The sequence below is a fragment of the Rhipicephalus sanguineus genome, chromosome 1 (genome assembly GCF_013339695.2).
Source record: "Rhipicephalus sanguineus isolate Rsan-2018 chromosome 1, BIME_Rsan_1.4, whole genome shotgun sequence".
NCBI lineage: Eukaryota > Metazoa > Arthropoda > Arachnida > Ixodida > Ixodidae > Rhipicephalus > Rhipicephalus sanguineus.
In genome coordinates this window covers 243,317,022-243,330,260 of record NC_051176.1, presented here as the reverse complement: position 1 = coordinate 243,330,260, position 13,239 = coordinate 243,317,022, and the positions used below count along the sequence as shown (strand labels likewise).

The 13,239-nt window shown below is 45.0% G+C and overlaps 1 protein-coding gene across 1 annotated transcript in view; it reads right to left on the bottom strand.

Annotated features, from left to right (window-relative positions):
• Nucleotides 1–5,121: 5,121 nt before the first annotated feature.
• Nucleotides 5,122–13,239, bottom strand: part of LOC119375555 (uncharacterized) — a 35,620-nt gene continuing 27,502 nt past the window's right edge. The window contains exons 2-5 of the mRNA XM_037645753.2: nt 12,849–12,984; nt 10,640–10,704; nt 10,384–10,505; nt 5,122–9,134 (exon numbers count right to left, since the gene is read on the bottom strand). Coding sequence (XP_037501681.1) covers nt 8,955–9,134; nt 10,384–10,505; nt 10,640–10,704; nt 12,849–12,928 — 447 coding nt within the window. The 5' untranslated portion in view covers nt 12,929–12,984 and the 3' untranslated portion in view covers nt 5,122–8,954. The remainder of the gene's footprint in view (nt 9,135–10,383; nt 10,506–10,639; nt 10,705–12,848; nt 12,985–13,239) is intronic.

The following is a 13,239-nucleotide window of genomic DNA, read 5'->3' as shown; positions in this document are numbered from 1 at the left end:
ACGTGGCATCTGCCATTTTTTTAGCCTTAAGAACCTGAAGAGCCTTTTTTTTTTTTTGCCTTTTGTCTTAAGAACATTATGATGAGTTTTAGAAGAAAATTCATCGTTAAATACGTGGCACAGCGGACTACATAGAACTTTCCCTTAAAATCCTCGTAGGTGTGCGTTATAGTGTGCTAGAATAATAGTAGGCGTCATGGACAGCCGCCTTGTTTTCAATTAACGTGTTGATAGCATGTTTGATGTCATCTTCAGTTATGTCGGGTACATGAAAAGAAAATTGTCGTCAACGGTACCCGCTGCATTTAAAGTGGGCATATGGGTATAGGGAACTGGCTCGCAAGCCTGCGACCGATATCAGTAAAGTAACTGTGAAAGTTAAAGCACCTTCACATATTTAATTCATTATTTGTCACCGATAAATAAATAAATAAATAAATAATAAATAATAAATAAATAAATAAATAAATCAAAGAACTTTATTTTCACCAAAAACAAAAACATTTGCGGTGAAAGAAAGGTGGCCAGGAAAAAAGTCACAGTTTCGCCGCAAGGGCGAAGCAATGAATGCGATAGCAAGAAATTGGAATGTCACACGAAGAACGAGAAGCAGCTCGATACTTGCAGTGCGCTGCTGAAGCACAAAGAAGGACGCCCGAAAAGAACGCACAGACATACCAGAGCAAGCGTGAACTAACAACTGTCGCAGTTGTTACGTCTTTGTGCTTGAGCAACGCGCTGCAAGTGTCGACAATATAGAGTCTGAGAATTGGGGCCCCAAAAAGCTTGGGGACCAAGGAGCTTGGGAGCCGCCCGGGCGCATGCGCAGAACCCAAGCCACTCTTGGGCTCTTGTGCTCGCGTTGGCCCAAGACCCAAAAACCGAAAACTAGCGTGGGTCCCCAAGACCATATAGCCCAAGACGTCTTGGGTTACCGCGAGACTATGCGGACGCCGCGCGGGCCACGACGCTGTATTGCCCGCGTCTCGCATGATCTTTCACCTCATGTGGCGCCCGGTGCGTTTGCGCCAACGTAGCTTGCGTCTGACACAGTTCTCAAGCTCTGCTGATCCTCCGAACGCAAGAGCAGCCTACCCAACGCAGCTTGGTGACCCAGTGTCTTGGGTGCCCAATTCTCAAACTCTCTGATGGGGAATCAGATGCTCTTAAATATTCCTGTTTCTTTTAAACTGCGCCGCTTGGAGTGACGCCCTGCGTTTCCTGCCACACGGGGGCCTCTGATGCAAGGTGTGCATGGTGTACTCAGTGTTATTTGTTTGTTTTTTTCTTCCACATCACGAGTAGGTACAGAAAAGAACCATTTTATCGTGCGCGTCTCAAGGGCAGTTTTCACATTGAAAGAAAATTGGGAGCGTTGCGTCTGCAAGTTTCAACAATGGAGAATCAGACGCTCTTAGGTATTTCTTTTTCTTTTAAACTGCGGCGCGTGGTGACCCCCTGCTTCTCCTACCACACGGGGGCGTCTGATGTAAGGCGTGTGCGGTGTTCTTTTTTTTCCCTTTCACATCACGAGTGGGTACAGAAAAGGGCCACTTTGTCGTGCGCGTCTCAAGGGCAGTCTTCATATTGAAAGAAAATTAGGAGCGTTGCGTGATAGAAAACACGCTCAAGCTCCTCCGAGATTTGCTTACCACCAGCGGTAAATGGTGTATACGTAGAAATAGCTCGCTGTTATTTCGCCGGCACATGCATGGGGTATGGTTGAGTTGTCTAATGCAGCAGGCTGGGGAGCGAGATGTCGATGGTTCGAATCCACGTTCTGATGCTTCGGAATTTTTTCTTTGTGCCTTTTTTATATATACAAATACATATACATATCCGGGGCATGACGGCGACGGCAAAAATCAGCCGAGAGTGTCCATATAATTGCTATCGCAATTAAAGCTGTCCAATGACAGCTTGACAAAGCCACCCATCGGCGGTGAAGCGACAAGGTACAGCACTAGATCTCAGAAGAAAGAAGAAAAAGAGAAAAAGAAGAGAAAAACAGAAAAAAGAGTGACAAAGTAAATTGCATACCAACAGTTGCTCAACAGTTACACACTGAAACCGTAGTGCACTCACTACGGGCGCGTATGCGCTAGTTTTACAAGCTTACATGTAGCTAAATTAGTTTATTATACACCTGCAATAAAAATGATGAAACAAGAAAAGAAAAAAATGCAATGCAAAATACCAACCACGTACTTCATGTACATTAAAATCTACTATGTGCGAATATGTATGTGCAGTTACAATGCACAGATATATATGCAGCATATATCATGCCAATAGCATCTTTCACTAGTTGGTATATGCGTATTCTTGGTGTGTCTTCATTTCTCCGACTAAGAATGTCATGCCCAACATCGGTGACGTCAAAAGCGCAGTCGTGGTTTGCCAGTGGGCTTGGCGTACGGGTGTCGAGTTGCTACATCTTGATGGAATTGTAAATACGCACCTTCTTATTATCGTGGTGCATCGATCCTGTTCTTCCCCGTCTCCCTATATTAGTGTAAAGAAGCGTGCTATAGCTCAGGTCAACCTTTCTGCAAAAACCCTTCTACTTCTCTTTAAATTTAAATTTCTGAAGTCCAGAGAGTCTGGCTAAATCTCCTCTGGTCGGAATGAATCTTTGCGAAAAAGATTACAAACGCGAACTAAAATAGAGGGGAAAGAAAGGCTGAGATATAGTGCTGTGCGCAGGTGTCTTCACAAGCAGTGGCGGATCCAGAGGGGGGGGGGGGGACGGTAGGGGCAATTGCCCCCCCCAAACCCTTATCACCCCCCCCCCCCCCTGCCTGCAGTGCCTGTCGCCCACCTCCTTTATCCATTAGACAAAAGGGGGAAGGAGAATCTTGCCCCCTCCCCGGTCAGGTAAAGGAACCGCCCCCCCCCCCCCCCAAAGTTGGCACCTGGATCCGACCCTGCTCACAAGTGCAAGAAATTGCAGCCGTTTTTTTATTCAGATCTATGAATCGAAATGACGGATATACTCTACGCACGGTATATACTTTAGATCGTGTATATTCGATACTTGAACCCATGCATATTAGGGGGTAATTTTCCTGTCCTGTATCATGATTCTTCGGTCACCCATAGTTTTGTTATTTTCTTCAACTTTCCGACGCATAAACAAATTTAGAAAGCTTTCTCTATCTCTGTCTCTCTCTTTCCTCGTGTCTCTCTCTCTTCTCTCTTCGTGTTCGTTTTAATATGGCGTGAATTTTTAATGTTTATCATAAAACAGTCTGCCGGATTATTTGATGCGCTTTTCCCCTCAGTTCTTTATCGCACTCCTCAAAATGTGAACTTTAAATACCAAGATGCGTCCAAACGCATCCGCTGAATCTTGCCACCGGACGTTGAATCACAGCAACCCCACACGGTTGCAAAACAGAGGCTAATTAATTTGCCATCTGTCATGATCTATAAATTGCCGCTTATCTTTACATGAAGAGACTGCATGTAACATTCTTCACTGAGTGCAGGGATTCTATTTATTTATTTTTGGACGTCCTTCAAAGAACCCCGACAAGATATATTGATGTAACATTTTCAATTCGGTTACACCTTTCAATCCTGAAGATCCCCCGCTGGCTGGTATGTTGGATTGCGCTGGAGGCTGTGACCGAACGTGCTGTTGACGAGTAAATGCCAAGTTTTCCTGCTTTTCTGCGATAACTGGGGCGCTGCAACTCCGCCGTCATTTGACCGACCATGATTCGAACGACTGCAACATTAGCGTCGGCGGGAGCGTATATATACGTTCCAGTGGTGGCCTCTCATCGCGTACCTTTTTGCTGTGGCGCGTTTCTACCCGGTACAGAACGTTGTTTCGTGCGATTCAACACTTTTAATTGCTGCGTGAACCTTCGACTTGCTCTGAAAGGTTTAGCACGGTGGTTGAAAAGAGCGTTCGTCATTGAAATCTGCAGCGCGTCTGTTGTGATGAGTATTTTTTCTTTGCTGGCTTATGAGAGCTCCGCGTACACCGATTCCCACAGGGTGCACGACCTATATTGCCGGCCACACTGAACCAAGTAGCTTCGATTTTACGCATGAAAAAAAAGTCACAGCTTCACCCAAAAGGCAAAGCGCTAATACGACAACAACGCACTAGACAGTAAGTAAGATTCATTTTTTTGTCGGCTCTGAATATTGCTGTAAACATTCCCTTACTAATTAAATTAATAAGCGTGGTGCACGTCACGCACATCGGGACTTATGAACACATCACACTCGATGACTGCAAACACTGGCTGTAACAACGCTTGCACGTGATGAACAGCGCCAGCAGAAGTGACCAAAGGCATCGTGTTGCCCCTCCCCCCTCCTCTCTGCCCCTGTCTTTCTTAAATAAGTCGACAACCGACATAGGCGCTTGGCACGCTCAGCCTGACAAAAAAAAAAAAAAAAAAAAAAAAAAAAGAAAGCTCACAGGGTCCCTTATGCATTCACCTAAGGCGACTCGAAGGTGAAATCCATCTTCTTTTTCTTCTCAGTCGATGTATTGATCCTGCACCGCCACACTCCGAAAGCTTTCTGCACGTGACGTGGTTTTGCACCGCCTCCAGGATCGGCCCACATCTGACCAAGCTATATCATGTTATGACGTCATCATATGCGACGTTACGTCACAGTGACGTCATTATGACATCACGAATTTTGGCGATCTGTGACGTCATCGCATGGTGGTGATTTTTTTCATCGCTCTTGTCCCCGGCGCCGCGGGATGCCGACGCCCGGGGGGGGGGGGGGGGAGGGCTTGCTCGGGATTATACGGTATATATTTTACGGCACAATTGCCAATCGTGCTCGCGCTCCGTCGTAGGACACATACTGACACTGGAGCGCATGAGTAACGACCATCATACGCTTTGCTTTCTTTCGCGATGATGGGGACTAAACAACGCTTCACCAGAGCGCTCTCTTCGTACCTATGTAAACCCAACAACAAATGTCTTTGAAGCGTGAAATTCGGTATAAAGAAAAAAAAGGAGGTGGGGAGCTTTTGTGGTTCTCTGTACAATATTTCTGTACATGTTTTTGCTTTCATGAGATGAGCACCGGCTCTCGGAAGTTTCAGTCTTCAGAAGGCAAAATGTGTCATCGGGAACATTTTATTACTTCAGAACGGTTTATACACGTCTACACACTACCGAAACAACGAACAGAAAATACGCACACATGTGTATAGAAAAGCATCATGCCTTGCTGCCACACCTGTCAATGGGCCCTCTTGATTCTTGGAATGTTACGAAAGTTATAGGTGGGTAAATGCTATGTTACCTTGGCACATGATTTTAGCGTTGTACCTAGACTCTTATACTCTACGAAGAAGGAACTATGTACACTTCGCGCGACACGTACGCGAAAAACAGAGACGTGGGAAGAAGCGCTTTCATAAATAAGATCAAGCTCGAGAATGAAAACAGTCAGGTACCATTCAAAACCATCCTTAAGAGCAGAACACTGCAGGAGGCCAAAATGAGTGAGGAGACAAACACATGAGAACAACAAAAACGTGACAACGCCTACGAAGCACCACCACGTTTGACTTTCACATATTAACAACATTACCAGCATTTTTAATGCGGAAACCAGGGCGTACACTTTAATATATCACAGCAACATTTAAGAGCTGCGTTTCTTTTTTCATACAGGTGTTGAAGTAACAAATGCATGGAGCACGCCGCTTCGACGACGTTCTTTCAGTGAAGTGAACTCAAACGAAAATCAGCTGCTTGTTGTTTTTGTTTTTCACATATGAAGAGCTACATTGCTTGTATACTGATCAAAAAGGAACATGACCTCGCAAAGCAACCTCGCAAACCGGGTCATATGATTTTTCTACTAAAGGAGGAGGAGGAACGATTTATCACCTGGCTAGTGACCACATTGTAGCAAATACTACATAAGGCGAAAAGAAAATGACTGCACGAGTGGCTACTGAATGGCGTTGTTCGCATCGACTTTATGCCGCCACGTTAGTACAAGTGTGATAACATACAACATGCGCAAAACTAGCCAGGCAATGTATATTTAGACGGGAGCACCGCGTGATACAGTAAAATCTCATTTCAACGAGTATGCCTTCTCATGTCACTGAATAGTTAGCGAAACCCTCCTGATAGTAGGTTTATGTTTTGGTTGCCTTTCACTTATACGAACTTTAGCAAACAGCTGCGTGAAGTGATTTGCATAAAGTGAAGTTAAAGGAGTACTGACACACCAATTTCGCACCTATGTTTCGGTGCCGATACGAGTTCCCTCTTCTTATGTAACTCGTATGAATCCCGAAAAGTCGTTTTTATATTTATTTTTTGATGACTGCTTGCTTTAATAATGCCACTTGGCCCTCTCAGCAGAACACTTTATCAAGCAATGCAGATTAGAATAAAGCCTGTGAGGCTGAACGCAACATAATGTCTATGTAAATGAATTAAGGTTTGGTTGCAATTTCTCATTCATTACTCCTTTCATTGGGCAACAAATTAGTGAAATACAAAGCATCAGGATGGGAGAAATCGATCTATTGTGTAGACCTCTAATCCAAAGGCTATTTTCATGGTAAAAGAAAATCGCGCTAAATGGAGGCGCGGTACGACAGTTACGACACTCCCGTGTTAGCGTTGCCACGTTACTTTATTCAGATATAACGCGAGGCTACAACATCACTGACGGCACCCGGCGAAGCTTCAGTTGAAGTGGGTTCATCTCAAGTACGCAGAAGTTACGTAATAGTTTGCAAACGGTGGCATACACGTTGCGACAGCGGCGCAACATTCATTCAGACAAGCTGCGCGAGGCGGTAGAGTTCACAGACATCTTCACTGAACAGAAATTCAGCATGTTTCACTACTCATGCCGAATACGACTTGCCAAATGTATAACAATCCTCTGGGAAATGTTTCTAAACTAATGGCGGCAACATTCAGCTGGCCTTAGTTTAATTGTCCTCAGTAACATTATTTTTTTTTTCCTTTTCAACATGTCGCAGATTACGCGGCCTACTGCTCAGTTATCTATATATGGCCAAAATGTGCATGTTAATACGCACCGGGTGATTAAAAAGAAAGGTCACAAGAAATTTACTCAGAATATGTTTGCCATCGCTTGCCACACAACTGCTATATGGTCTTCTCTTACGACACCACTCGCTATTTTAATAATCAGCTATTGTCCCCAGATAAACCCCTGAGCTTCCCTATATCGTCAGTGGGCATTGCGCTCGCTCTTAAGTGCCGGCGTGTGACATAGGCTCTGTTAAACCGAACCAAACGAGTTACCACACTCCAATAAACCGCTTTTCTCGAACTTGAATAGAAGAAACAGAGCTTGCATGGAAGCAAGATCACTTTCAGTGTAGCCGAGTTAGGATGCCGAGCCGCTTTGGAACGTTAACCATGCATGTAATGCAAGTGACGACTAGCAGGCCCTCACCATATACTTTGGTAAAAAAAAATATATTTGATTTCTTTTTAAACAACCAAAGCCACACCTTTTATCACGAAGAAACAAACCGCATCTCACGCAAAACATGTCACGCATAGACCAAAATGTGCAAGACAGATATGGCACACGCGTTATACGAGTACAATAAGAAATATCGCCAGAAGAGCATTTCTGAGTGTCCCTGAGTGTCTACCCCGATAATGTTAATAAATGCATGCTCAAACAACCTTGTTCACGTATGTTCACGGTTAGAGAGTTCACTTCCCGTATTCACGAAGCAGTTCTGGAGCGGTTTGTACGAACTGACATCGACCAATCGCGCTAAATAACGCAATATAGTGTAGGCGGCCGTACAACAATAAACAGTTATCACAAACGAAAAGCTTTATGAATTTGGCCTTTCCATTATACGTGCGGCATAATCTGTTTTGACGCATGGCTTAATCCTATCATGTCGCGTAATTTGTGTGACATAACGGCCTGGACTATCACAATGCTTAAGAAAATTAGCGAAACCAATACCTCTTTTCTAAGCCTGTAAAATTATTATTTTGTAGAAGTGCACACTTAGTGGCAATTTGAAACAACATTGGTAATGAAATTATGTCTTGAAACTCGGTCAACGCATGCTTACTACTGCACACTGTGGGGTTTCGTGTAGGACCAGATATATTACGCTTGCGCTACAGTATACTTGGTTTATACACAAGCTCGACAAACATCAATATGTTTGTGACGCATGCCTGATTTGCGCATAGTGATAGGCTTACGAAATGCGACCTGAGGAGAAGGTACAATAGGGGCATCTTCTATAAGGCTCGTGGCTCAAGGACACAAAATGATTTAATCATGTCGATTACACACAGCCCGTCAGCTGGATTACTTAGTCCTACAGAAAGCCGCAAAAATACACCAAAGTGCGCTTTTTTTTTTTGCGAGAAGTTTTCTTGTGAAACACCGGGTCCTTTTGTCGCGCCCATTTGGCGAGTTAATCTCAGATTGTCGATGTACAATAACGTATTTTCGTGCGTTGGCAATCGTATATCATTACGGAAAGCGGCCAGATGCACCGAAATGACTATGAAACTTTAAAAAAATGCTAGAATAACCTATTGGTCTCACGAAAAAGCGCAAAACACTGCGGCGCAGATACACGCGTTCGAGTGAACTAGTATACATGGAGTAGCTGTTTTGTGCGCCAGTGTTACGGCTATGCAGTTCGACAACGCTCGCCATCAAAATGTCCTGCACGCTTTCCGCGAGCGCTGAACAGACAGCAAACAGAGGAGATTCATATACTTAAAATAGCCTGGCGTTATAACCCTGCGTGAGAGCTTACTTCCAGACATGCATCGAAACCATTACGACGGCAAACAACACCAAGGAGGGGATCCGTGACGTCCTGACGGTCGACGACAACATCCACGTCATGCGGGCCGTTGGTGGACGTCAGCCGTGTACACGGATGAGGCGTCGCACAGGGCTGGCCATGCGCGTCACTTCAGGCCTTTCTTCTTTGGGGGGAGCTCCTCGATGTCTTTGATGCCGAGCACGCAAACCCTGGTCTCCCAGAGAGCGTCCGCCAGCTTTTTTCGGAAGCGCTTGTCGTCGAGACCAGAGGCACGGCGTTTCCGACACGGCTTCTGACGCAGCTTGTCAAGGCAAGCGAAGAAGGCCTGCAGCCCGAAAAAGAAGAACGAAACAGAAAAAGACATGAACATTGTTTTCCGACCCACCACGCGTTCACGATTGATATAGTCACGTGTGGGCAGCAGTACGCAAGTGAGTGAGGGAAGCGAGGATAGCAAAGCCAACAGCACGGCCACCCGCAGCTGTCGAATCGGAGAACATTCATTACATGCGTCTTCCATTTAAAGGTGTCGGTGCATATTTAAAGTGATTTGGTGGCAGTTAGAGAATATACCAAAGCTCTTCGGCCAACGATATGTAGATCGTGCCTACTATAAATGGAATTCAGTGACAACCTTCATCACCAAATGACACGCACGACAGACTAATTTCCATGTCTTGCATGACTTAAGTTTATTGCGCCAGTTCCACATCGTTAATTCCCCCCCCCCCCTTGACGATTAGGAGAGCCCCACCCCTAATCCTCTAAAGAGGGGGGAGGGAGCAAATCTGCACCATACCTGTACTCAGTCGGACCTGTCCTGTTAATGGTTAAAGCGCAGGGTTAAGGCGAAAGAACCTAGAGTGTTTGCCAACAGAAGAACGTCATCGTTTAAGTTTCATTTTCGCACCCGCCGTCTGCCGGAATCTCTCTGTGACGTGTAAAACGACATCACGTGTTACCGGCTGCACGAAGTGTTCGACGTCTCCATTGATTCAATCTGTTCAGCTGCGGATTTTCTCGCTTTGCAAGCGTTGAATGTGTTCGTATTAGCTGCGAAAGAACCTAGAGTGTTTGCCAACAACGCTTTTTAGCGAGCCAACGTGCGGTCATCGTCGCGTCGTGCACTTTCGACGGAGCGCGGGCGCGCGGCGCTATGGACGCCGAACGTGAAGAGGCACTCTGGTAAAAGGTGAGTTGGTATGAAATTCACCTATTAATCTGTAACTCGAAGCATTCTCACATCTCGCGTACATTCATGTCTACTGACGCAAGTGCGACTGCGCGCACATGTCTCTTGCTTTTGCGCGGAAGGTGCGTGGCCGAGAGGCAACATCAAACTGCCAAGTGCAAACTATGCTTTGTTTGGCATTGGCTATGAAGTATTATGGCATTGGCGCCTAGGAGAGTTTACAGCGACAAATGTCACGTGCATGGACGTTCCTTCCCTCACGGCACGGTAGAGGTATCCACCGAGAAGCGAAGCATGGCAAGCGAATGAGAGGGCGATGTGAACGGGGCCCGATGCGATGCTATCGCGTTCTCAATTGTTTGTTTCGGTTTGCAGCACTCACTTTTCTCAGGGTGCACTGAGTGTTGTAATAGTCGGCGCCAGACAGGTATTCCACCAGATTGAAGGCCCGCATGAAGTTCTGGCCGCAGCGGCGTAGCGCCACCTTGTGACAAACGTCGTACACTGAAATACGGGAAGGGAACAACAGTTTGTTAGCGATTGTGTCTTTTTTCTTGGTTATTTTGTTTTTCGAGGAAGAATGAGCTCAATGCGATTATAGAAGATTGTACGATGAGGGAGCGTAATGAGTGGCTCACCATTTTCTTCGGTGCGATTCTTGTTCTCTTCGTGATACCTGTGCAAGAAGTCCTGCTTCTTTACTCTGCCAAAAGGTAAACAAGAATGCGAATAGGGTCATGACGAGACAAAGGCTCACACAAAATTTAAACAGGACTGGAAACATACAAGAATCGCAGGACACGGGTATTCGCTGCATGCAGGCAACGTTTTTTTTTTTTTTTTCTTTCATCCACCTTTTACTTATGGATGTTTCATTAGTCAACTTCGTTAAAGCGCGTCATTAGAATGATTTAGCATATCTGTTACTAATATATGCCTCGACGTTGTCACATAACGCGTGCTCAAAATGCTCGCGAGCGAGTCGCAATGCTTAATGGAAGCGCTACGGGCACGGTAATGCGGCAATTTCTGAAATGTTCACTCAAGTTTATTCGCTCGGCTTATAGTGTTCTTAACTTTATGTTCAGCTCAAGCCAAATTTCTCTCTCGCCCTCTTTCCGTTCGTCGATGTTTTCTCCTGCAAGATAAACGTCTCTCCGTAGTCGTAAAGCCTTATATGGCAACAGAAGAGATCACCATCAGCTTCCGCCGAAGTTTTCATTCTGGCATAAACCATTCAAATACAGTCCGATAATATATAGCTACGAGTTGTTGTTAAGATGAAACAAACTTTCAGCCCAAACTTCAACTTTACCATGCAGGATCGTTCTTATTCACAATACGCGAAATATTTAAACTTCGCTGCTTGCATATGCATAAGAGCTTCTTATAAACGCATATTAGATTCGCATAGAATCGCTTAGAGGTAGGAAAGCATGCGCAGATTCCACTAATGGCGCTTAGGTGTGCAGAATTCCTCGTTTTCTTTTTTTTTCCTTTTTTTTTATAATGCAACTCCGCACAACTTATGCGCGCGAAGTGTCAGCACTTTTCGCGTTTAATCAGAAATTCCCCTTTCCGTTCTTCCATCTGACTCTTTCGGTGCTGTTGAAGAACAGCGGCAGAATTCGTAGCGAGCTGGCGCAAAAAGTTAACGAAAGCGCGAGAGATGAGAGCTGTCCCAGCGAAAGGTGTGCTGATCTGCTTATATCGACATCGGCTTAACGGTCTCCGCTTGCCTCCGAGTACCATTGCAAAGTAGCACTCGCGTCATGCAAGCCCTCCCGGCAAATGTGCCATTGTGCAAGTTGTTCAAATGCGTACAGAATCATTTCCGAAGCGTAATGTATAATACCAAATATATGCAAACTATACGCCATAAACTCATCGCGTTGCGCAAAAAAGAAAGAAACAAAAAAAACTAGAATTTTTTTCGGCACGATAGAAATATTCGCTGTCTACACAAGAATGCCGTCTCGACGGCACAATAATACGTCGACTTGCAAAACATGCAAATGTTGCGTAATATAGACGTTACGCACCTTTCACGTTTAAACTTGTCAGTATCACTCCAAATCAATATAAGCACAAGAAATCCTGACGAGTGAGCGATCTCACACTTTTCTTCTGCCAAGTAATTTCAAACACTTGCTGTTGGAGCATCGCTTACCAATTAGCGTTGTCTGTACACGCATACGAGAGTTGTAAATGCATTAAAAATATTTTTATTGCTACAGTTAGAAATTTTCTCAGCTGACAAGCCGTAAACATTTTTTTTATCGTTTCCGCACTTTCTTGCTCGTCAAGAACTCCTGATTAGAGTGATATGAAACGTACGGCGTTTTACTTATAAATAGCTTGTCCTCGAGGCAAATTCTGCCCATACTGCAATACGCGTATACAACCACCCCTCATTAGACAACCCATGAAACGATCTAATGGTTAATAACGGATCTGCTATATAATCTATCCGGCAGTGCATTACGCTGGGTGGAAGTAATTTCTGTCCAACATAACTTGAACTGTAGCTTCTTTAATTATCTTGGATTTTATAGAAATGAAAATTCACCAAGGTGACTCTTTGGGCGTGTCTTACCAACCCGCCCAAGCAGACTGGTAATAGTGAATTTCGTTTCTAACACCAGCGCTCGTGTGTCTCATTCCTTTGTGCTCGTCTTGTGCGCTATAAGTTTCAGTCGTGACAATGAGCCCATACATATACGGCGTCACTGTTAAGGAAGAACTGGACACAAATCAAAGCTGTTTACAGCGCATGCGCGCGTATAGTTAAAAGTGTTTCAGCTTAAGCATATATATATGTGACCTCGCGGTAACAAGCGCTTTTACTTGTATTTGATCTCTCGTCGGGGTTCGGCGACGACCACGAGCACTGTGATGAGCAAGACGGTCACTGCAGGGAAGCCCATCCCGGGCAGGGGCTGCGGCGGGAGCGCCCGGCTTTCGTGCTGCCTTCGGCTGGCTCCTGCAAAAAGAGGCACATTTATCAGCGATTCCGGCACGAGCCGACAGTGCGAAATTGATAATACTACGAGAACACGTGCTCTACGAATTAGCAATTGTACTGCAGGCTATTTGAAAGCACAGTCCCTCGCATGACATAAACGCAGTATTGTGAAATAAAAATAAATAAAGAGGGAAAAGTTAGTTAGCCAGTTGTTCAAGGTACGGACACGGCATTGTATGTACAAATTTTGCATGCAGATACAATAGCCATCTG